Source organism: Candoia aspera, chromosome 6, assembly GCF_035149785.1.
Source record: "Candoia aspera isolate rCanAsp1 chromosome 6, rCanAsp1.hap2, whole genome shotgun sequence".
Classification (NCBI taxonomy): domain Eukaryota; kingdom Metazoa; phylum Chordata; class Lepidosauria; order Squamata; family Boidae; genus Candoia; species Candoia aspera.
The window spans coordinates 96586048-96608677 of record NC_086158.1 but is presented as its reverse complement, the minus strand read 5'-3'; the positions used below and the strand labels follow the sequence as shown (position 1 = coordinate 96608677).

At 43.2% G+C, this 22630-nt stretch overlaps 1 protein-coding gene across 1 annotated transcript in view; it reads right to left on the bottom strand.

Moving 5' to 3' along the window:
* Positions 1-7833: 7833 nt before the first annotated feature.
* The window catches only part of LOC134500516 (pro-neuregulin-3, membrane-bound isoform-like), a 32027-nt gene continuing 17230 nt past the window's right edge, over positions 7834-22630 (bottom strand). The window contains exons 5-6 of the mRNA XM_063307849.1: positions 21211-21381; positions 7834-8341 (exon numbers count right to left, since the gene is read on the bottom strand). Of these exons, the coding sequence (XP_063163919.1) occupies positions 7837-8341; positions 21211-21381 (676 nt within the window). The 3' untranslated portion in view covers positions 7834-7836. The remainder of the gene's footprint in view (positions 8342-21210; positions 21382-22630) is intronic.

Genomic DNA, 22630 nt, shown 5'->3' with positions numbered 1-22630 from the left:
CAGTCAGGCTGTACAGGTATCACCAGTCTTACAAGGGGAGGAGGAAAGAACTAACCACTCTGCACCACTTTGTAATGCATCTAGGAAATGTTGCCCAGAAGATGCTGGAATCAACTGCACCCACCTAGAGACTTTTTAAAAAAGCAGTAAAAAATACCATTATATTCCAGTGGATACAGTATATGCCACCAAAACTAACAAAACTTGTTTGCAATTTTCTGCTTCTGTAAGGCTACGTCTAATGCCATTTTTAAATACAAGGTGGAAAATAAATCAAGGAATAAGCCTGCCAGTCAGTCTTGTCTCTATTATTTCACATTTTCCATCCCAGCTGTTCACCATTGGCTGAAACTGGCAGGGAGAGATGTAAATCTTATTTAATGTTATGGGAAGAGAAGAAGAATATGAATCATGTATAATTCCTAGGAATTGACTGATTCCATCTACTTTTGATCTATGGCAGTTTTACATCTGTTCTTTCCTAAAATTATGCTGTCAGCTTTTTACAGCAGTAATTTTTTTAAGCATCATTTCTGCGGAAAAAAAAAAAAAAAGTATATATTTTACCCCCCAAACATGTATTATGGAATGCCTTTTATCCAAAGTAGGCATTTTGCTACCTACTGTGGGTCGTATTTTAAGCTGGGAATGTATTGCAGACATTGGAGAAGTCACTGGGAGTTGGGTGGCATATAAATTTAAAAAATAATAATGAAGTAATAAATAATAATAATAAATGGACAATTCCTTTTTGATTTGCAAATTTTTTGGTAGTCTGAGACTAAAGCACAGTTTGTTTTTTTCAGTTGTGTATCTCTTCTCAATCAGCTGTTTTGTGAATTATGGTGCTTTTCTTCTTCATTAGTTCTTTTACCCTCTGTACCACATAGACATGTTGCTATCTATCAAGAAGAATTAGAGATATACCTCTTATTCATCACTCTGAATATACAGTATATTTTCAGTACCATGAATCATGGCTACTGATTCTTTATTGAAATGCAAGGTGATGAAAGACACAGTCACAGAAGAATATTTCATTAGCCCCAACTTGCTCAATTTTTCATGGAATAACTGGGGATGGGGTGGCGGGACAAGGTTAAACACTAAAAGACAAGGACACTTATACCTTTAGCAATGAAAGGACATGCCCAATCTGCTGTATGTTTACTGAGAAATAAATTCCACTGAAGAAATCCCAAATAAGTGCATAAAGAAATATATTTCTTTATAATAACTATATATTCTTTTGTTTTGCTTCAATAAGCTGTCATTTTTCAGGAATATGAGTCTCTATGCTACCCTCTATGGTTCGTTGGGATATGGCATAAAACCTTTTGCAACAGTCTAGTCTTTACATCTCTGGGAAATTTTGGCACTAGATCACAAGATTGATCCTGTTATTATTTTACTGACATTTTTAAATTTTAATATCTGGCCGAGCTTATAGAATGCTTGAGTACGTGCTGAATTTCTTGGCCAGTTCCAAATTTAATATACTTCAGAACTGACAGCTGTTTCATGTTTTAATTTCCAATAGGGAGTTTTTATAGAGTTAAGTGTGCACATGTTAAATTATTTATCCACACTGATGTTCTAATAAGAACCATTTTAGCTTAACGGGATGGTTGTAATAGTACTTTAAAAAAGGAGACATCCCATGTTCTGCCTTTGATGGCTGCATGCCTCCTATGGATTCAAAACTTGTCACATACAATATGGCAGTCAAATCATGAATGAGAGTGGAATAAATTTGGTCTCTCTCTCCAATCATCTATTTATCCATCTATCATTGAAGAAAGCAAAATCCAGTTCAGACAATCTTTTAGAATACATGATATGATTATAGAAACAGAAAAAGCATGTATCAGATTAAAATGAAAAGCATTGGATTTACAAATAAAAAAGAAGAAAATTGAATGGCAATTTACCAAAGAGAAAAGCTAACCAAAGGTTGTGTTCAGTCTTCTTTGAACACACTAAGGGCTGAGCTAAATAGCAGGAACAGCCTTTAAAAATAGGCAAGCAAAAAAGGGGATACATAAGCATGCCTATGTATGTATGTATGCATGTATATATGTATGTATTCCCTTCTCACCCCTATGGGGAGTCTGTGTCTTCCTCATCCTCGGGTCCTCCACCAGAGGCCTGGGAGTTTGAGGGTTCTGTGCAGGATCTTAGCTGTTCCTAGCACTGTTCATGTATACATATACGAATAAATTAACTATTCTGAATGAGTTTTTTGCACACACAATCACATACAGTATCTTCGATTCCTTCTGCTTTTTGCAGCCGTCGACAACCAAAGTCATAAAATAACAATTGTTTCCCCTGTCGGCGGACTGCTGTAAGACACTCTACATGGGGCTGCCCTTGAGGAATACTCAGAAGCTACAACTGGTCCAGAATGTGGCATTGTGAGCAGTGATGGGCAAGCCTCATTTTGCCCATATAACACCCCTGCTAGGTGAGCAACACTGGTTTCCAGTTGGCTTCCAGGTGCAATTCAAAGTGCTGGTTGTCACAGGGACCTGAGAGGTAGGTCTACCACTACAGCATCCCTCTGGAACATTTCCCCAGAGATTTGTATGGCCCCCACCTTGCCCATCTTTAAGTGATCTTTAAAGACCTGGCTTTTCCCCCAGACCTTGAGTTAGGATATTTGGATGGGCCCTTTTAGGATTGGGACGATGTAGAGGGATGGAATGTTTTTATATAATAATTTATAGTACTATTTTTAACTTTCTTTTTATATGATGTTTTTAAGTTCATGAAGCTGCCCAGACCTGTTTTGAGCAGCCAAGAAATCTGATAAATACATTTCGGTCCAGCTTCCGAGAGAGTCAGGAACTGAAATTAATAGCCTCAGTGTATCCCAAAACTGGTAGCCAGAGCTGTCTGGTTGGAATGAAATGGAATGTTATGGTTAATTGGAGTTTTGTGTGTTGCAAAGAGATGAAAGAAGAGGGCTGCATGGCCAGGCAGATTTCTTTTTTCACAGCTCCTCTCCATTTCCCCTTTTCTTCTCCTAATTTCAGAACTTCATCATTCAGAGAAGAACTGAACATTTCTCCAGGAGCCAGAAGGGATGAACCCACATTGGAGTGCCCTCTGCAAAGATAGAACTCTTTTTCTCAGCCTTGATCTGATCTATTCTATGGTCCTTTGATCTGTCTTGAATGCTGCCAAGGTCTTGAAAACTCATAAAATTAAAATCAGAATAAGTAGAATAAGGCACACAAAATCCTGCACCAACCATCTGCTGTTGAGGGAATTTAGAAATAAACTCTCCTTACCATAACCCTCACTCAGTTTATTTGTTATGTCAATTGCCAACAGGGCTTTACATACAGTAGAAAAAACCTTGCTGAGTCAGATTGCCAGAGTGTGCATGTACTTCTGCAGAATATGCAGTGGTTTTATTGAAAGAACCAAGTGCTTATTTTTTTTTTATTCAAAGAACCAAGAGGCCTTTAAATGAGATTTTCTATCTATCTCAAAACTGTGCTCTGCATTCAACTGTTGCAACAGCTGCCAACATCATCACAACCTCAATTTCTGCAAATCATCCGAAATGTTGGTTCAACAACAGAAACTATAGAAAGCATGATATACTTTATAGTCAGTGCTATTCTTAAAATGTGACTTTTCCCCTGCAACAAGGCACATAGCATTCTCTTCAGTGCTTACAGAGAGCATGTATCTAGCTGGATTAGAGCAAAAGTGACCGGCTGCTTGTGACATCACTTGATGCCCCACTGATATCCCTGGATCAGGCCTGTCAGCAGAGGCATCCCCAGGATCTGATGCTTTCCTCCTAATAATGAAAGGAGCACTGCAGTGATGCAATCTAACCTCTTTGTGGGCTGTTATGCATGGCTGAAAGGGGTGGACCTTATGCTGTAAAGAGGTGAGGCTGCTTTTATCATTTGCATAGCTTTGATTCTGCGATGGATCCCTTTGGTCATCAGAGGTCTTTACAGATATATTCCAGGATTCTCTTAACTCTTTCATAGGGTGGGTAAGGCAGAGCAGAATTCCACCAGTATCTTTGGACTTTGTGTGCAGCAAGTTTATATAATATAATGTACATGCTGTGTAATTAAAATGTCAAACTGGAGTAGAAGAAGTGTCCAGTGTAGAACAGGGGAAATAAATCAGAGGACAGAAATGTTGTCCAGATTAAGGATGCCCTGGATCAGAACATCTTGTCAGACTTCCCCTTAATTGAATTTAGAAGACAAAGTTATATTCTTAGCAAATAAGTACACTAGTCTTTCATATGGTTAATATTAATGTCTCTCTATTCAAACATGCTAAAAACTGAATAGAACAGATAACATATAACAGTCACACATCCTTTGTTGCATACAGAGAGCATTGCTAACACAAATGGAAGATTTCCCACCTTTTTAGACCTTCAACTGTCATATCAGTTTGAAACAAATGCCAAAACTAAACAAAAAGGGGAAAAAAGATAATTGGACCATTAATACATTGCTCTTCTAAATGCTCTATTCAAGCAAAGTAAAATGGTGTTATGTTTTAAGAAAGGCATTGCCTAAAGTAGAGGATTCTTTCTCCAACAGAAATCATTCAGTGTGTTTCCAACAGACTTTTTAAAGACAGTTGGGAAGCAAAAATGTTGGATGTCCCCTTCCCAGGCATCACTGCCAATTCTGCATTTGTTTTCCACATCAACAGAAACCCTAAGAATTACTCAGCCTTAAGAGGGCACCTGCTCTTAGTTGAAAAGGATTAGAAAGATCATTGTTGTTACTCCATGGGGAATTCCAGATCTGTTAAGAATTTGCCTTCAAATGTGACCTTACTGAAAACACACATTAAAGATTTCAGCTTTAGAAAGTTGTGTAAACAAGATAATTCCATCAACATTGGGAAGGGAGAAAACAAATTGTTTGTGCACACTCTTTTAAAAATATATATAGTCTAATAGAAGAGGGCTGCACGATTGGGATAAAAATAAAACATACTTTTCAACATTTTTTTTAATCCCATTCATATCACAAGAGGCTAAAATATTGCTTTCTTCTGATGCAAGGTGAAAACAGAACTGTGGTATTTGGAGACTCCATTTGGAGAAAACGTAGGAGTCTAACACAATTTACTTTTCCCCCCCAAATGCTCTGGCTTTGGAATCTGAGTGTTAATGTATTTCATCTACACTGTGCATATATTTTAAAATATATGATTCTGCATTAAAGGGGGAAGATAGACAGATGATAGATAGATAGATAGATAGATAGATAGATAGATAGATAGATAGATAGATAGATGGATGATAGTTAGATGATAGTTAGATGATAGTTCAAACAGCATACATATACATATATATAGGCTGTTTGATCCATTGTTTGTATGTGTCTGTGTACACACACACACACAAACAGTAGAACCAGGTGTTTCTTTCCTTTAAAAAATAAACAGAAAAAAGTACTAATACATAGGCTGTTACTGAACACAACTTCTTTATTCTGATGCCATAGTGTGGTTTGTGGTTAAATAAAAACAATACAAAATAAATTTCAAGTGCTTAAGAAAACCCCAATTTATCTATTTTATTTTAAGGACTTGATACTGTGCTCACTCAGAAATCCCCTTAAATCAATGAACACTTTTTTCTAAAACCACTTTGGCTCAGCAGAATGCACAATGTATATAATTAGCATCTGAATACAGATAGATGCTAATCGGCCCATTAAGATTCAGGGGTGCCACCAATTGCCACTTATAGGTCTTTAAGGGCAAATCTGAATGATAGGTCTGGACTTTACGATTTTCAGAGAGTACATAACTATCCTGTGCCCTTGTAACCTCAGAAGTTAAATTAGTGTGTTGCCTCTATGGGGAAATGTGTAAGTTCTTCTAACAACATTGCAAAGGAGCAGAGAAAACAGGAAGTGCATTTCTCCTTCTGACATCCAGAGATCTTCTAGGCTATGCCTAAGAAACCTGTTTCTACCCGACATTAAAGTCAGTGACAAAGGACCGGAAGCGTATAGAAGAGGCTATGAAGTACGCATAGAATTCCACAGAGGCTGTTCCATTTTCTTGGATACCATGAAATTCTTCATGTGGACAATCAGGAATAATGTGGGAAAATTAAGCCTTACTTTTTGACAGGGCCAAAGGAGCTTTGGATCATGTCCATAACTGGAAGTAACGGGGATATTAGAAATGGAAATGACAATTGTAAATATATGCTTAATAGAGAAACACATCGCATCCTTCAGTTCTTCGGGTAAGAACAAAAAACAGATAACGCATATACTTGAACAGTTCGTTGGAGTTCACAGATAACTTCCAAGACCAACATTGTAACAATACCATAACTTTCCTGGCAAAATAATGTAGTTTAAGGGACCTTTCTCAATTTAGAAAAATCATAACATATAAATATGAATCTGCATATTTGCCATGTTTTACCTTCCTTGCAAAGTATACAGATTATTTAAGGAGTGGAAGAAACAATCTCAGAATAATAGTCCTTGGAAGTAGATCCCGAAGATAAAACAAGCAGAAGGCTTTCCTAGATTTTTGCTACTTAAATAGTGTTCTTTTCAATTAAACTTTCCAAACTGGGGGAAAGAGGACAAAAGAAAATAAAACTGTACTGTAAAACAGTCGTACTCCATCTGGCATTGTCCAGACTGTTGAATTACAACTCACAAACTCACAACATTCTCTCTCACTGTACTGGCTGGGAGTTTGAGAATTGCAAGCCCAAGTGATCTGGTTAGAAAAGGGTGTTGTAAATTATTTATACTTGCTGGAGTATTAAAATGTGAATCTTGACTTGACAATAAACATTAAAAGTCATACAGGAGAAATGTATATTTGCATTAATATAGGGGAAAGAACTTTCCACTGAGGAATGTTGCTAGACTTACCTAAAAGCACTTTGGGATTTTTTCTTAAAATTTTAGGAGAGAAGACACTTTCAATAACTTTTCAAAATTCCCTTCACCTTCACACTCATAATAAATTTCATTAACCCAGGCAAATGGTTGCATTACTTGTGAAAACATTCCTCTCTATATATGTTTTTATTTTAGTTTTCCATTTAAGCCAACGTTCTGAACCCCAATCTCCTTCAGACATATTGGTTTATCTTCATCTGCCACACAACATGGCAGTGGGGGTTATAGGAATCACCCAATGAATCTGGAGAAATGTGGAGAAAACAACTCGGTGCGGCATTTCAGTGAGATCTCATTTGTACTTGTTTTACTATTACACATCTGTAGCCCAGGGCTTATGGTATAGCAACCACTGTGCTCACTGCAGATCTGGAGAATGGAAGATTCAAATTATTGAAGATTTGGATTACAAGCCATGAATGACTTCTAAGAAGCGGGAAAAACCTCTCAAATAAAACCCATGAAAATCAATGGGAGTTTAGCGAGACTAACAGCTGTACTCCAGAACGGCTTCATTTCAGTGAAACGTGTCCAATTGATGGTTCAATCAACAAAGTCAGGGAGAATATGTAGGCTTGGAAGAAACAACAGAAGAAGACACATGGGCAGAAGTGAAAAAAAGGGGAGAAGGGAAGAAAGAAATCAAACCAGAAAGAAAGAGCAGAACTTTTACAGAAGGGTAATACCACCCGGTAACTCTTTCCATTAAAAAAATATTTTGTTAAAAAACATTGAGATGAGGGCTATAGACTATTTGGTTTCTTCTAAGTAGATGTTTTTAAATTAATGCATATAAATAATTTGTAATTTCCTCTCTTTCCTGTTTAGCAAAGCTTCAAATGCACAGAACCGTACAGCCCCATCCCCTCTTACCCTCCCCCCCACCCCAAGTCAGTCACTTGATCAATGCTGAGTCTCTTTTTGATTCACTTTTTAAGACAAACTGTGTCTCCTGCTCCGGTTTTGCCACGGGGCTCATGGGCAGAAAAACTGTGTTTTCACTTCTACTGTTCTCCGCATTGGCCTTTGACAGGTCAAAGTCATCTGACCTCCTTGCATCGGTCAGAACTCGGATCTGTTCCTGGACAGTTTCTAACAATATTTTGACTTCTTGTTGTTCTGCAATAAGACAGCTGCTGGCTGGGGCACTCATATTGACAATTTCAGTGGAATAGGAGTTTTTGCACCATTTGATGCCTGTTATATCTGAAATGTTTTGAGTCTGCATGCAGGCTTCATCTAAGCCCACCGAAGGGATGATGGGAACAGAATTGGCTCTTGGCGATGAATAGCCCACCATGTTTTTTTGAGCTGCACTATTGAAACAAGAGCTTGTTTCTCTTGAAGGCAGTTGCATATTTATTGAAGTGTTCTGTGATGTTTTTAAACCAGGAGATAACCTAAGGAGGGAAATACATGAAAGTTATTAGTTAGCAAGATAAAGCAAGTCAACACGGCAGACACTTTGATGTTATTGTCAAACAAAGCTTCGTGTAGTTCCCTCACTTTTGGCTTGAGCAACCGTACTTGAGCTTAATGGAAGAGTTCTTGGCTGTTCTCAGAATGCTTTGTTTCCAAATGTCCTTTAATTTTAAATCAGGGGCACAAGCCCGTTGATGTTTTGAAATTGGATATTCCAGTTCAATATTCCAAATTGTGAATTACCCATATACTGTATGTCTTCATACAAGTTTCCAGCTGTAAGTCAAAGTTAACTCTAGTTTTAGGAACAAGGTGCTTGAATTGAATCTGTTGTCTTTCAGCAGTTTTACATCATCCAAATTATTTTTGTGAAAGATTAAATGTTTTAATTAGCAATTAGCTGGTCCAAAGTATTAATGCCTTTTTTGCCCATTAATTCCAGAAGGATGGTTTGCCAGCAATCTTCAGGGTTGGGTTGTCTCATAAGGTCAAGTTCGCATGAGAGTCTGGATCAAATTTGAATCACCTTCTCAACATATTCCAAATGTGTGTTTCAAGCTTTTGAGATGGGAAAAGCAACTGAATTATGACGAAAATAGGAACCAAGGCCTTGCTAAAGTATTAAAGGGGAAAGATAATAACTTTCCAGTGGTGCCAATAATGGTTTTTGAAATAAATTGCTTGAGTTCCAGGAAGCAATAAAGGTCAAAATATAAGTCTGATGGTTTAATATGTTTAGGACCTGTTCTATGTTGACACCATTTGATTTAATATTCATAAGGTTGTAAATAGTGCATTGGGAAAAGAAATAAGGGTCAAAGATGTGAATGTGATGCTAAATTATATTCCAAAGATTTGGAATCTATTGAGGCATGAAGAATTTTAACTATATTGTCTGTGAGCATCAGCTAACAGAATTGTTCTTTTCTGGTAGAAAGACTCTAGCATACTTGACCTAACAGAAGTTGAGTTTGACTGCATATATAATTGTACTTTTTCTTTTTGTTACACATTAAAAATCAATGAAACGAAATTAAAAATTAATTCAGGGGCAACCAGAATGGTCTAGGAACAGGATTCCTGAAGGAATATCTCTGTTTATCAAGTAGTGTATACAGGTACTAGATATAGTAGTATCTATATAGTACTATTTAAAATTAAATAGCTAAACACAAAAAAATATGTCTTGTCTATATTGATAAACTATTAAGGATTGCCCAGCAAGCATGCTTATTAGCCATCTTTGCTGTCAAAGATAGCTAGACTATTTTTTTTTTTATTGGCTAGATTATTGAACCTAGGTCTATCAGATGTGGGCTGTAAAAAGCTGGATAACCATTAGATGACAATAAAACATTAGGACATGTTTTAACTAGTGATTCCCCTGATTTTTACAGCCTAGATCTGGTAGTTAGATGAAATAGTGGTATCCTTTTACAATGAATACAGGGGAAATAGTACACACACCAGGACCACCCAAAATCTTGCAGGCTGCTGAAGGAGAAGCAGATAGTGCTGGACTTTGAATGCGGGAAGCTGTGCAGTTCCATGTAGCTGATGATCACCTATCAACAGCAACAGCCAGTCTATAATGTGGCCCTGGCTGAGCAGACTAATGTCAGCAAAACAGTCAGCAAGCAGAAGTAAAATGCCAACATCAGGTTGGACCTATCCTTGAGGCCACCAAACTCATGAGTGCTGGCATTATTCTCCTCTGCCAGATACTTTTTCTTGTGAACTCTCTCCTGGGGAGCTTCAGTTTGGTTGACGTTCTAGTCCTTGAGGACATTGTGGTGACATTTATAGAAAGTATTTGGCTGGCATTGTAAAACTTGGCTGAAAGGGAGTATGTGTGGGAGCAACAACTTGCAACAGTGGAAGGATGAGCTGGTTAGGATTTTCCAGAAATTCAAGATTGGTGACAGATGAAAATGGAAGGAGATACTCTTTCACCAGATGCAGAAGCCAAGGCCAGGTAAGGTCCTTTAGCAGAAACTGCAATCTCCCTCCTTAATGAGAACGGAAGGGAGGGCCTTTGTAGCTGCAGTCTGAGGCAACCCAGAAAGTAAGATGGGGCATCTGTTTACATTTACCTCTCTGAAGATCTCAGGGAGCTGTCTAGTGAGGTAGCAGGATCTGTCCAAATTTGGTCATCTGTCATGCCTTCCTCTGAGATGTTATGTCTCAGAGCAGATGTTATGTCCCCGCATTTTACCTTCTTGGATTCTGAGTTAGTGGAGTAGCTAATGTTTCAGAAAAATAATTCTCATGGCCACACTCTTTCCAGTTGCGTGCCATGCGTGCTCACTCTGTGCTATCCATGCCATCTGGGCTGTTGATCTAAGAAGTCTGCTGAGTGGATGCATATGTCATTTCTTGCTCATGTGCCCGCCAAACCCTGCTGGCCTGTATGCCCACACTTGCCTCCTTGCTGGTGCCAGCCTGCAGCCTTTCTGCCAGTGCCTGCTATGTCATGACAATCCAGCTGGGTTTTGACCAAAATGGTCCAATGAATAGCTATGAATGTCACATCTTGCTCCTTGTATAGCTTCCAGGCTGCACACCTGCTCCACCTGGCATAGTTACTCAGCTCTGAATGGTACTTTCACAATGCCAGACTCCTTACCTATACTGGCTGTATTGCTGTTTGGCCAGCTTTGTCCACCTGGCAACTTCACTCAACTCTGAATGTTTCTATGCCAGTCTGCCTCCCCCAACCTGCCTTTCTCTCTAAGTTCGTCTACTTCCACTTGTCTTCTCAAGCACCACTTCTGGGAGCTTCTGAAGACACAGAACTATGCCAACCAGCATGTCTACACTTCTGGCATTTATCTGCAGTAAATTACTACTGAGGAAACAAGCTCCTTTCACAAGATCAGCCCTTCTGATCGCTTACACAGAACAGTGCCATCAATCCACAACTCCATGTGGTTTATGTTCCACTGAGACTTGCCCTCATCTGCATAATTCCAATAAAAGGGTGATGTTTAAAGAAGGCATGCCAATGTTGGCAGTTAAGAAAGCAATTCGTTAGAGAGTAGAAGACATGTGAGACCATGGTTTGGAAACCCTGGGCAAGTCAACTGACATTTTTCTACTGTATTTTTTTAAGTCAATGTGTATTCAGAAAAGCATGTGGAAAAGTAAGAGCTTACTTTTTTAAAATCAGTTATTGAACATTTTTATTTTTAATTTGGAATTCAGGTGAATACTTTCTGCATTGGTTCAGCGTATCAACTTCACACAATCTTTGTTATGCAATTAGGAGGTTGTTCTGCTGTCCTTCACTCGTCCTCTTGATATTTTCCAGGACTGAGGTCCTCTAACAGGTCCATCACTCCAGGTGTCATGAGTAAGGATGGCGAGCAGGGGGCTCCCACCCAGACTGTCAAGCGCATGCGTAGCACTGAGGAACTGTTCAGCCATTCAAAGAGACACAGATCGGGACCGCCTTAACCTTTGGGGTTTATATGGCTGGGTTTTCCCACGCCTTCTCAGTTTGTTAGGATTCTTGTTAAGTACTACTAATAAATATTAGAGACCAAGTCCTCGTCTCAGTGTGTTTCCTGGTAATCAGGACACCAGGTCTGCTTGGAAGATAGAGAAATGGCTTTGCTTTTGGAAAAGGCAAAGTCAGAACTGCAGCCCGATGGAGCATTAATGTGCTGGGCGTCTCCCCAGCAGCTCTGAAGGCAGAAATTACCACAGAGATTAGGGGAAGTCCATGGAAAAGAGGCAGAGGATGTAGGTTATCTCTAAAATATAGGCAAATGTATTAGGCAGAAGCCACACTAAATTTTATTTTCCTTTGCTCTGTGTGTTAAGTCTAATATTCTTTGTATCTGTCATGACCTCGTTGCAAGGCACAAAGAGCCTCACAACGTGGATCATGATCATTAAGGAAAAGGGGGAAGGAGATAATCTTTCAGGAATTAAACCAAGCACCCAAGGACACCCACACCCATGATCCCATCAACACCTGAAAGGAGGGACGTCAGAGGAGTGAAGATAAGGAGCACATGGTGCCCCGGAGAACTCAACCGTTGCAGGAAGACAAAGAGGACACCGGGGAAAACGCCCACGCAGCCATCAAGGATCCCATCAAGAGGGATCGGGGCATTGAGGGGTGGGGAAGCCCGGGGCCATACAGGGGGGTATAAAAGGGGCACCCCCACCTACCTACCCCGTTCCCGTTTTTCGTTCTGTCAGCTATCATTCCAATAAACCAGAAATCCTTAATACCCATTAAGTGAGTCTGTGTCTTATTGCGAAGCGAGGCTGGCCCTGACATAAAAACGGGAACCCCAAAAAATTTTTTTCCACCTGGCACCTATCCAACTCGTTTGTGAGGGACCCAGCCAGGCATGGAGAACCAGGAACCGAGGAGGCGCAACCCTTCGGCGCCGGGCGACGAAGCCCCGCTCTCGCAGGGCGGGATGCAGCTGAGGTCCGGGCGATGCAACGCCCCGGTAAGTATGGGACCCAGCTGGGGGGAAGCAGCGGGGGAGGGACCCACCCCGGCGCCCCGGAGCCCGCGAGGCACCGGGGGCGAGACGGGGGGACCCCCTCCAAACCTACAGGCAACCCCGACGGAGGCGCGAGACGAACCGCCACCCTGGGCGCTCGAAGGCGAGGGCGCGCCTGGCACCGCGGCGGGATCGAGGGACGACCCGTCCTCTACCACGGCCAACGGCGAGGGCGAGCGGAGCGGCGAAAACCCCGGCGGGACGCCAGGCATGGCGGAGAGGCTCGGCGCGTTGGAGGAAGGGATGCAGGCGGTGCGGCAGATGCTCCAACAGCTGACGGTGGCACAGGGACCCCGCGACGGAGGAGGCGCAGAGGCAACCCCGGTCGAAAGGCGGCAGGGCGAGTGGGACGGCGGCGACGGCGGCACCCGACCCAAGGAGCCCAACCGACGACCTGAGGCGCACCGGGAGGCGAGGCGGGGTGGAGACCCAGCGGACGGCGGCGACCACGGCGGGACCCGACCCCAGGAGGCCATACAACGAGCGGAGGCGCGCCCGGACGTGAGACGGCGGGACAACCTCGGCGGCGGCGGCGTCCGGCCCCAGGAGCCCACCCCACGACGGGAGATACGCCAGGCTGAGAGGCGGAGGGACGACCAAGCGGGCGGCAACGGCGACGGCGGAGCCTGGATCCAGGAGCCCGACCGAGGGAGAACCCCCCGCCCTCCCCCCCGAGCGACGGGACGAGTACCTTGCGAGGAGACCCAGAGAGAGGCACCGATGCCGCAAGAGAACCGGAGACACCCCGACCCGCAGCAGCTCCGGCAAAACCCGAGGCACGACGCAGAGGGGGCCAGGAGCCAGACCAGGACACCCGCCAAAGACTTTGGCATAAAGTTCGATGGGGACCCCTCGAAACTTTCCTTCTTTTTAACTAACGCGAGGTACTACCTCGAAGAATGGGGTCCCTGCTTCAGAACTGAGCGGGGCAAAATCAATGCCCTGGCTATAAAACTAAAAGGGCGGGCCGCCGATTGGTACGTCCAATTGTGCCAATCCGGCGCCCGGGCGCTGTGGGACAGCACTGAATTCCTGCAGGCACTAGAAAGGCACTTCAGGGACCCCCTGGAGCAAGAAAAGGCAAAAAGGGCGCTAGAGACACTTAGGCAAAGCCCGCGCTCCGTGGCTGAGTATGCCATGGAGTTCCAAGCCCTAGCCGGAAAAGTAGACACGTGGTCTCAATCGACACTGATTGAGAAGTTCAAACATGGACTCAATTTAAACGTCCTCCGGTGGGCACTTGGCCGCGACAACCCCAGCTCCCTCACGGGGTGGATCCAGCTGGCAGCGGAAGCGGAGAACGCCCACGACACGTTCCTCCACGCAAGGAGGGAAACGCAACAGATGGCGACAGCGAGACCCCCACGCACCAGCGCAAGGCAGGTGAGGGCGAGACCCCAACCCTGGAGGGAGGAACGGGACAGACGCTTCGCAAAAGGGCAATGTTTTACGTGCGGCAGGGAAGACCACAAAGCAGCCGCATGCCCCAAAACGACGCCCAGAGAGAGCCCAAGGAGGGCACAAACAGCACCAACCCCAGCGCCGAGAAAGCGACCAGCAGCAAAGGGGGAGTACCGACGCAGACACGACCCCTACAGTTCGGAGGGGGAGGACAGCAACCCAGAAGAGGCGGCGGGAAACGACAACCACCTGGCCTAAGGGGCGCCGAAGGACAGGTGGAGAACACTGACAGGCGCTTCGACAAAGGGGTGAGTGAGGAATGCCCCACCCTCTACGTCCGTGTCACCCTCACCCATCGAAATAAAACCGAAAAGGTCTGGGCACTCATTGATTCAGGTTGCTCCAAAAGCCTCATGCACCCTGACCTGGCAGCCGCCCTCGACCTCCGCTGCTATCCACTTCAGCACCATTTGGTGTTCTCGCAGCTAGATGGATCTGCAGCGGGAGGGGGCCCGGTCACCCAATACACCGGAAAAACCGCGCTACGGCTCGGCAGCCACGAGGAAAAATTGGCTTTCATCGTGGCACCGGTGGGGCAACCCCGACTCATACTGGGGATCCCATGGCTCGTGCAGCAAAACCCAGTCATCAATTGGAGAACCAGAGAGATTAAGTTTGCTGACGGGTGCTACCAAGCACCGTCAGGGGACAAGGTTCCCCGAGCAGCCATGGGGGGGGCGACGACGACTGCAGAACACACAGAGACAGCTCTGCCAGAGGGACTGCCAACCAAATACGGGGAGTTCGCCGATGTTTTCGGTGAGAAAGAGGCGGACAAACTCCCCCCCCACAGAAAGACGGACTGTACCATTGAACTGGTCCCGGGGGTACCCCTACCCAAACCAAAAATATATGCTATGACCCAGCGAGAGCTAGCTACGTTAAGGGACTTCATAGACAAAAATCTGGCGAGAGGTTTCATTGAGCCAGCGAACTCTCCAGTGGGAGCGCCAGTCCTCTTTCGCGAGAAAAAGGATGGGACATTGCGGCTCTGTACAGACTACCGCGGGTTAAACGCAGCAAGCATTTCAAATAAATACCCCTTACCCTTAATAAAGGACATTTTGTCCCACTTGGTGAAGGGTAAGGTATTCTCCAAACTGGACATAAGGGAAGCCTACTACCGCATACGGATAAGGGAGGGGGATGAGTGGAAGACTGCTTTCAATTGCCCATTGGGGGCGTTTCAATATAAAGTACTCCCTTTCGGATTGGCGGGGGCACCGGGGGTATTCATGCAGTTAATTAATGAGGTCCTGCGTGACCACCTTTTTAAGGGGGTTTTGGTTTATCTGGATGATGTATTGATCTACACAGAAACAGAACGTGAGCACGAACGCTTGGTAAAGGACGTGCTCAAGAAACTTCGCAAGGCAGAGCTGTTTATAAAGCTCTCCAAGTGCGAGTTTCACAAAAAACAAATTGACTACCTAGGGTATAGGATTTCTGCTAAAGGGATAGAAATGGACCCCAGCAAGGTCCAAGCCATCCTGGCGTGGGAACGCCCACGCACAAGGAGACAGCTGCAAAGCCTCCTGGGATTCACTAATTTCTACAGGGGGTTCACGCCCAGGCTGGCAGAGACTATATTGCCCCTAACTAACCTGCTAAAAACTAAGGGCTTGGGGGACACGCGCAAATCGAGGAACCCGGGGGCGCTACTGAATTGGACAGCTGACTGTCAAACGGCTTTCGAGAGACTGAAAACCCTTTTCACAGCTGAGCCAGTGCTACAGCACCCCGACCCCACCAAGCCTTTTGTGGTGCAAGCAGATGCCTCCGATTTCGCCATCGGAGCCATCCTGCTCCAAAAGGACTCCGACAACCACCTAAAGCCCTGCGCCTACCTTTCCCGCAAATTCTCCGAGACGGAGCGGAGATGGCACGTATGGGAAAAGGAGGCGTTTGCAGTAAAAACAGCCTTGGAAACGTGGCGACACCTGCTGGAGGGGGCCTCCTGCCCTTTCGAGGTGTGGACGGACCACAAGAACCTGGAGGCACTCAGCACGCCAAAACGGCTCAGCCCGAAGCAGGTGCGATGGGCTCAGTTTTTCAGCCGGTTTAATTTCACGCTGAAATTCATACCGGGCAAGAAAAACTTCTTGGCAGACGCCCTCTCCCGACGACCACAGGACGACACGCAAGCCTCCGACATCGTAGGAACAGTATGGACCGAGAAACAGCTCGGCTGCCCAGCTGTCACGCGGAGCCAGACAAGGAATCAGCGCACGCCAGCACGAACGGCGGGGAGCGATCGGAGGGGACGCTCAATTTCACCGAACTGGCAACAAAGACTCACACAAGCACTACAGCAAAATACATGGTTGCAGAATAACCAACAACATGTATCTTTCAAAGACAATCTCGCCTGGAAGGAGAAAGCTTTGTACGTGCCCGAATCACTGCGGGGAGAAATTTTACACAGAGCACACGATGACAAATCTGCAGGGCATTTTGGGTTTGTAAAAACCCTCCACCTAACAAGGAGGCAATTTTGGTGGCCAAATCTTAGAAAGGACGTAAAAGACTACGTAAGCAACTGCCCCATATGTGCTACCACCAAACGTAAAGGAGGGAAACCCCACGGGCTGTTACAGGCGGTAGCCAGCCCCTCCCGGCCATGGGAAGAAATTTCCATGGATTTCATTGTGGACCTCCCACCCAGCCAAAGAAAAACTGTGATATGGGTGGTAAAAGACTATTTTTCGAAACAGGCACACTTCATCCCGTGCGCGACTATCCCCTCCGCACAACAGCTGGCACGTTTATTCCTAACACACATATACAGGATTCACGGCGCCCCCTACAGGTTGGTGACCGACAGAGGCACACAATTCACGTCAAAGTTTTGGCGGGAATTTTTAAAACTAATCGGAACCAAGCAAGCACTGTCCACTGCGTGGCATCCAAACACGGACGGATCAACAGAGATCCTTAACTCAACACTTGAACAGTTCCTAAGGGCATTCATAAATTATCAACAGGACAACTGGGTAGACCTACTACCTTTTGCAGAGGTGGCCTATAATAACGCAGTACACCAGAGTACTGGCCACACCCCTTTTAAGGTGGTCTATGGAAGAGATTTTGTACCGATACCAGAATTGCCGCAACCTGAAACCCTGCCCTGCTCACCAGACGATTGGGCGGCACAGCTGGCAACAACCTGGCCAGTCATCCAGACGGCTTTAGCAGACGCACAAACAACGTACAAAAAATATGCGGACAACCACAGGGCGGAGGCACCGAACTACAAAGTGGGAGATAGGGTCTACCTCTCCACTAAGTTCATAAAGACCTCACAACCATCGAAGAAATTGGCACCGAAATTCATTGGACCTTTTAAAATCATACAGGTAATCAACCCAGTTACGTTCAAACTGGAACTGCCTTACAATTTGAGACGGGTCCACCCAGTGTTTCATTGTGCACTACTGAAACCAACGAGCACATCCAAATGGCATGCGGAAGAACCTCCACCCCCACCCATAATGATAGACAATCAACAACATTTTGAAGTGAAAGAAATACTGGACTCAAGAAAACAAAGAGGAACACTACAATACCTCGTGAGATGGAAACATTTCTCACATCCAGAGTGGGTCCAGGCACGACACGTCATGGCTAGACACCTAACAAGACAGTTCCATGAGGCATACCCAGAGAAACCAGCACCATAGAACATCTTTGGGGGGGCAGTATGTCATGACCTCGTTGCAAGGCACAAAGAGCCTCACAACGTGGATCATGATCATTAAGGAAAAGGGGGAAGGAGATAATCTTTCAGGAATTAAACCAAGCACCCAAGGACACCCACACCCATGATCCCATCAACACCTGAAAGGAGGGACGTCAGAGGAGTGAAGATAAGGAGCACATGGTGCCCCGGAGAACTCAACCGTTGCAGGAAGACAAAGAGGACACCGGGGAAAACGCCCACGCAGCCATCAAGGATCCCATCAAGAGGGATCGGGGCATTGAGGGGTGGGGAAGCCCGGGGCCATACAGGGGGGTATAAAAGGGGCACCCCCACCTACCTACCCCGTTCCCGTTTTTCGTTCTGTCAGCTATCATTCCAATAAACCAGAAATCCTTAATACCCATTAAGTGAGTCTGTGTCTTATTGCGAAGCGAGGCTGGCCCTGACAGTATCTTCATACCACCACAGGAATTCTGTGTTCAATTACAGGCATGAATCACTCATGTTTCAGAAGTTGTAGTATTTTCCTCATTAAAATTGTATCATCATCATCTTCATCATCCTGATTGTAGAGCACCATCTTGTTAGCTAATCCTTCCTTCCTTCCTTCCTTCCTTCCTTCCTTCCTTCCTTCCTTCCTTCCTTCCTTCCTTCCTTCCTTCCTTTCCTTCCTTCCTTCCTTCCACACTGAAGCTCTTTGCATTTGCAGTATTTAAAGTTAAAAATTGTATTTTCTAATTGCTCTTTTTACAAAAAATAAAGTTTTGATTTTGTTTATTTTTCATGAGATTGGTTTATTTCCCAAAAGGGAGAAGGGCTAAAATTTCTTCTCATGTGGCTTTATGCTACTGTGAAAGAAAGTGGATCTGGCCTTGGGAATAAGGAAGGAATGATCAAACCATTAAGGATGAGTTTTGAGAAAAAGTTACTCAGTCCCAAGGAAGAGGAAAGCATGAGAAGGCAACTCAAAATATCCCAACTTTTATTTTGGTTGGTATAAGATGGAGTAGACAGAAAATCACAGGCTTTAAAAATTCTGTTATTATACCCTCTTAAAGAACATTCCTGGAATTTCTGCTGTCCGTTGTTCTTGACCTGGCCTTCTTCAAAGGACAATGACAAGAGATTTCATTATAAGGATTATTTCATTCCCACCCCTTTATTTATGTATTTGTTTATGCAATTTATCTACCACCTCAATCATAATGGACCCTAGGAAGTTCAGGGATAATAACAATATACAAAATAACAATAAAATGATATAATTGCATTAATAATCAAACAATGCAGCATATATAGCCATCAGTGGCTCCATAGTTAGTCATATTTATGCTTTCATTGCCAGGTGGTGAGGGCCCTACGTCTCTCACATAGCAAGGTTAAGAGGAAGATAACAGGTGAGATGCTTCCTGAAGGTAAGTCATGGCAGCTGAAATTACCTAAAGCTACTACCTCAAAGTATGGTGGTGAAGCCCAAGTGTATACAACCAGAGGAGCTTGGGGAAGAAGTCAACTTCCAGCCTTCACTTATGGCCTCAACTATGCCTCTACACACTCTTAACTGATGTCATTTGCCCTGCAAGGATAAGGCAGGGTGGGTTGCCTTCCAGATGAGATCCAATTCCCTCATTCTAATTCTATTCATACTTTTTCAGGTTAAACCCCATTAAGGGGCGACTTTTTAGGAATTATGTATAGGATTACCTAGTTAGAGCAGTCTGGTTAACCATTCCTCTTATCTCTAGGAAAATGGATCACTGCAGGAGACCTGAGGGCATTCTTAAGCTTCATCTGTTTCTCTTGAGCATTCTCATTTTGATTTGCAAAAAAAGTTAATACCTGGTGACTGGAAAAAGCAGTCTGTTCAACTGAGTGGCCATTCAGGACTCAATGGTAACAAACAAAGATTTGTTTAAAAATAGCATAATTAATGTCTAAATGTTCTGCCGAGCAACATTTTTGTTTTTTGTTTTTTACAGTCTTCATAACTCTGGTGGATTTTGTGGCAATAGGAATATGCCATCTGCATAAAGCAGACCAATTTATTATCCTTTATATCAAGAAGGAAGAAATAGTCCCTTTGCAACATAGAAAATATGTGATTTATATACTAAAGAAACTGTTCTTTGAACAGAGCTGGACTCCTGCTGACTTCATTAACATGTCCATGTGGTTTTCTTTGTAACAGCCCAGAAGTGGCTTGCCATTGCCATGTTCCAGGATATATATTTTTTTTAACTTCTCAGTTTAACTATATCTCCAGACTTCTCTGGTGGTCCCCCATCTAGACCTACTAAGTAGATCAGTTCCTACTTATGTATTTAAGATCAGTCAATATTTGAATAGGAAACAGGGCAATTATTTGCTCCATTCTTCAGGTAGTAGCTACTGAAACTTGGACATTTGCATTATACTATGAATTCCTAATTGAAAATAGATTTATCTAGACAGCCATACTCAATTTCTGAGATAAGAGCTTCCAATTACTATGACTAACAATGACAAAAGATCGAAGAGAAATCTTAGTGCATCATGAAAATCAACGATCTAGAGATTAATATTAAACAGTGATTCACTATTGATCTACTGTCCAGAATGTTTTTTTTTTTAATCTAAAGCCATGTTTTCACATTCTAGATAAATCGGAGCAAATGGTTTCTAAGTTCCCAATGAGTTTGATTAATTCAACTCAGATACTCAGATACTCAACCTACAATCTCCATTTTGAACCCCACTTTGAACTGCAGATTTCTCAATGGAAATATCTGCCCTAATTTTGGGACTTTCTTCTTCCTTTTTCATTTTTTTCTCCATAACATCTTGCCTGGTGAAAAGCTTTGGGGCATTTTGCTTGGTCCTAAAAAAAGGAATTACCTAACCATAATTTTTAGTGACTAAATAGTCGTTCTTGGGTTTTCTCCTTAATGTTTTACTAATACGATGTCACAGGTCCAGTCCCACTAATTTCAGCAAGTTGAACCTAAATGTAACTAAGTTTGGATTGAGTCCATCATCTATGCTATTTTAACAGACTTCTGTCAGATATACATGCGGATTTCTGTTATAAAAGTGTTTATTCTTTCCCATGTCTTCCTTCATGGGCTTGTCCCAATTTAATTCTCAATAGCAATGGCTGGTTTCTTTTGTTTTTCCTACCTACCCTTGACAAGGTATTGTTTCTTGATCTGAAATCTTGGACTCTTCTAGTTGTTGGTAAGCTGGTCCTGTAATTCCATTGAATCTACCCCGCGGTAAAGGAGGAGTCCTTCGAAAGGCATTCCTGTGCAGCATCCCAGGTTGCTGACTTGCATTGCAGCATGAAGAGAAACTCCTGGGAACAAAGAGACAAAAACTATCAGAGTTGAGCTCTTGGAAGGAAGATGTACTAGATCAGTAATACATGGACTGCAATCATTTGAATATTGTTCTGCTTACTTTAGAGGTTAGGTGAACTTTGCATGAATCTTCTCATTCTCTCTGTGTGTGTCTGTATGTGCACCCTTGAGTCAGTCTTGCATCTTGGTGACTGTCTGGATAAGTCCCTGAAGTTTTCTTGGCAAGATTTTCAGAAGTGGTTTGGCATCACCCACTTCCTAGGGCTGAGAGAGAGGGACTGGCCCAAAGTTACTCAGCTGACTTTGCACCACAGGCAGGACTAGAACTCACAGTCTCATGACTTCTAATCCAATCCCTTTAGCCACTACACAAACTGGCTGTTTTCTTATCCATTACAACCAGCTGTTCATTTGCCAAAACTATGATCAGTCATCAAATGGCCAACCACATTTTTTTCCCCAATAGGATTGGTTTCATATTATATTTTCTCTCTACTAACCAAATGGATAAAAAATAAAGCCTTGCCTAGCTACGGACACACTCCTTATTTTATACAGTTTGCTTGGCTCCAAATGGAAGCCCCTATGTCCAGAAGGGAATAAAACATAAGACGTTGAAATAATAACAATGGGCACTACCTTAATCTCCTATTTTTCCTGAGTTGGTTGCTAAACAAACAGTTTGCCTATCTCATTATGGATGGCCACATTCAGAAGCATCTTTCATTTACTAAATCATGGAAAACTTGACAAAAGGGAATGCTATTTAGGCAACGTGAGAAAGAATCAAAAGGTCATATAAACATCTATGCAAGATCAGCCCACTGGAAAAAGCTATTTGTCATTTATCTAGGCTGCTTCATGGGAAACAGAAGTCTATATCTGACTGGGGAGGATCCCTGGGAAGGCATTAGAACTTCCAGATCTTGCATGTGTTGGCAAACAACTTGATTATTACAACAAAAAGCAGAACTTTAAGCAGTGAAATGGATCCCAAGATACTTTTCATTTGTCAGATACTGGCCTAAGGTGAACTGTAGTGATCTCTGGGAGAACATCAAGCAAGTGTTTTAACAACTCTATTTATTGCATTTTCAAAGAAAAAGAACAAAGAAACCTAAATATGCATTATGTGATTACCCCAGGGTAAAATTATACAAAAAATATTGGATATAATATGTCCTTGGGAGTGCTGAGACTATTATGCAAAGGTTTTTGTTCCATGGAAGAAGAATCTGCTTTGTG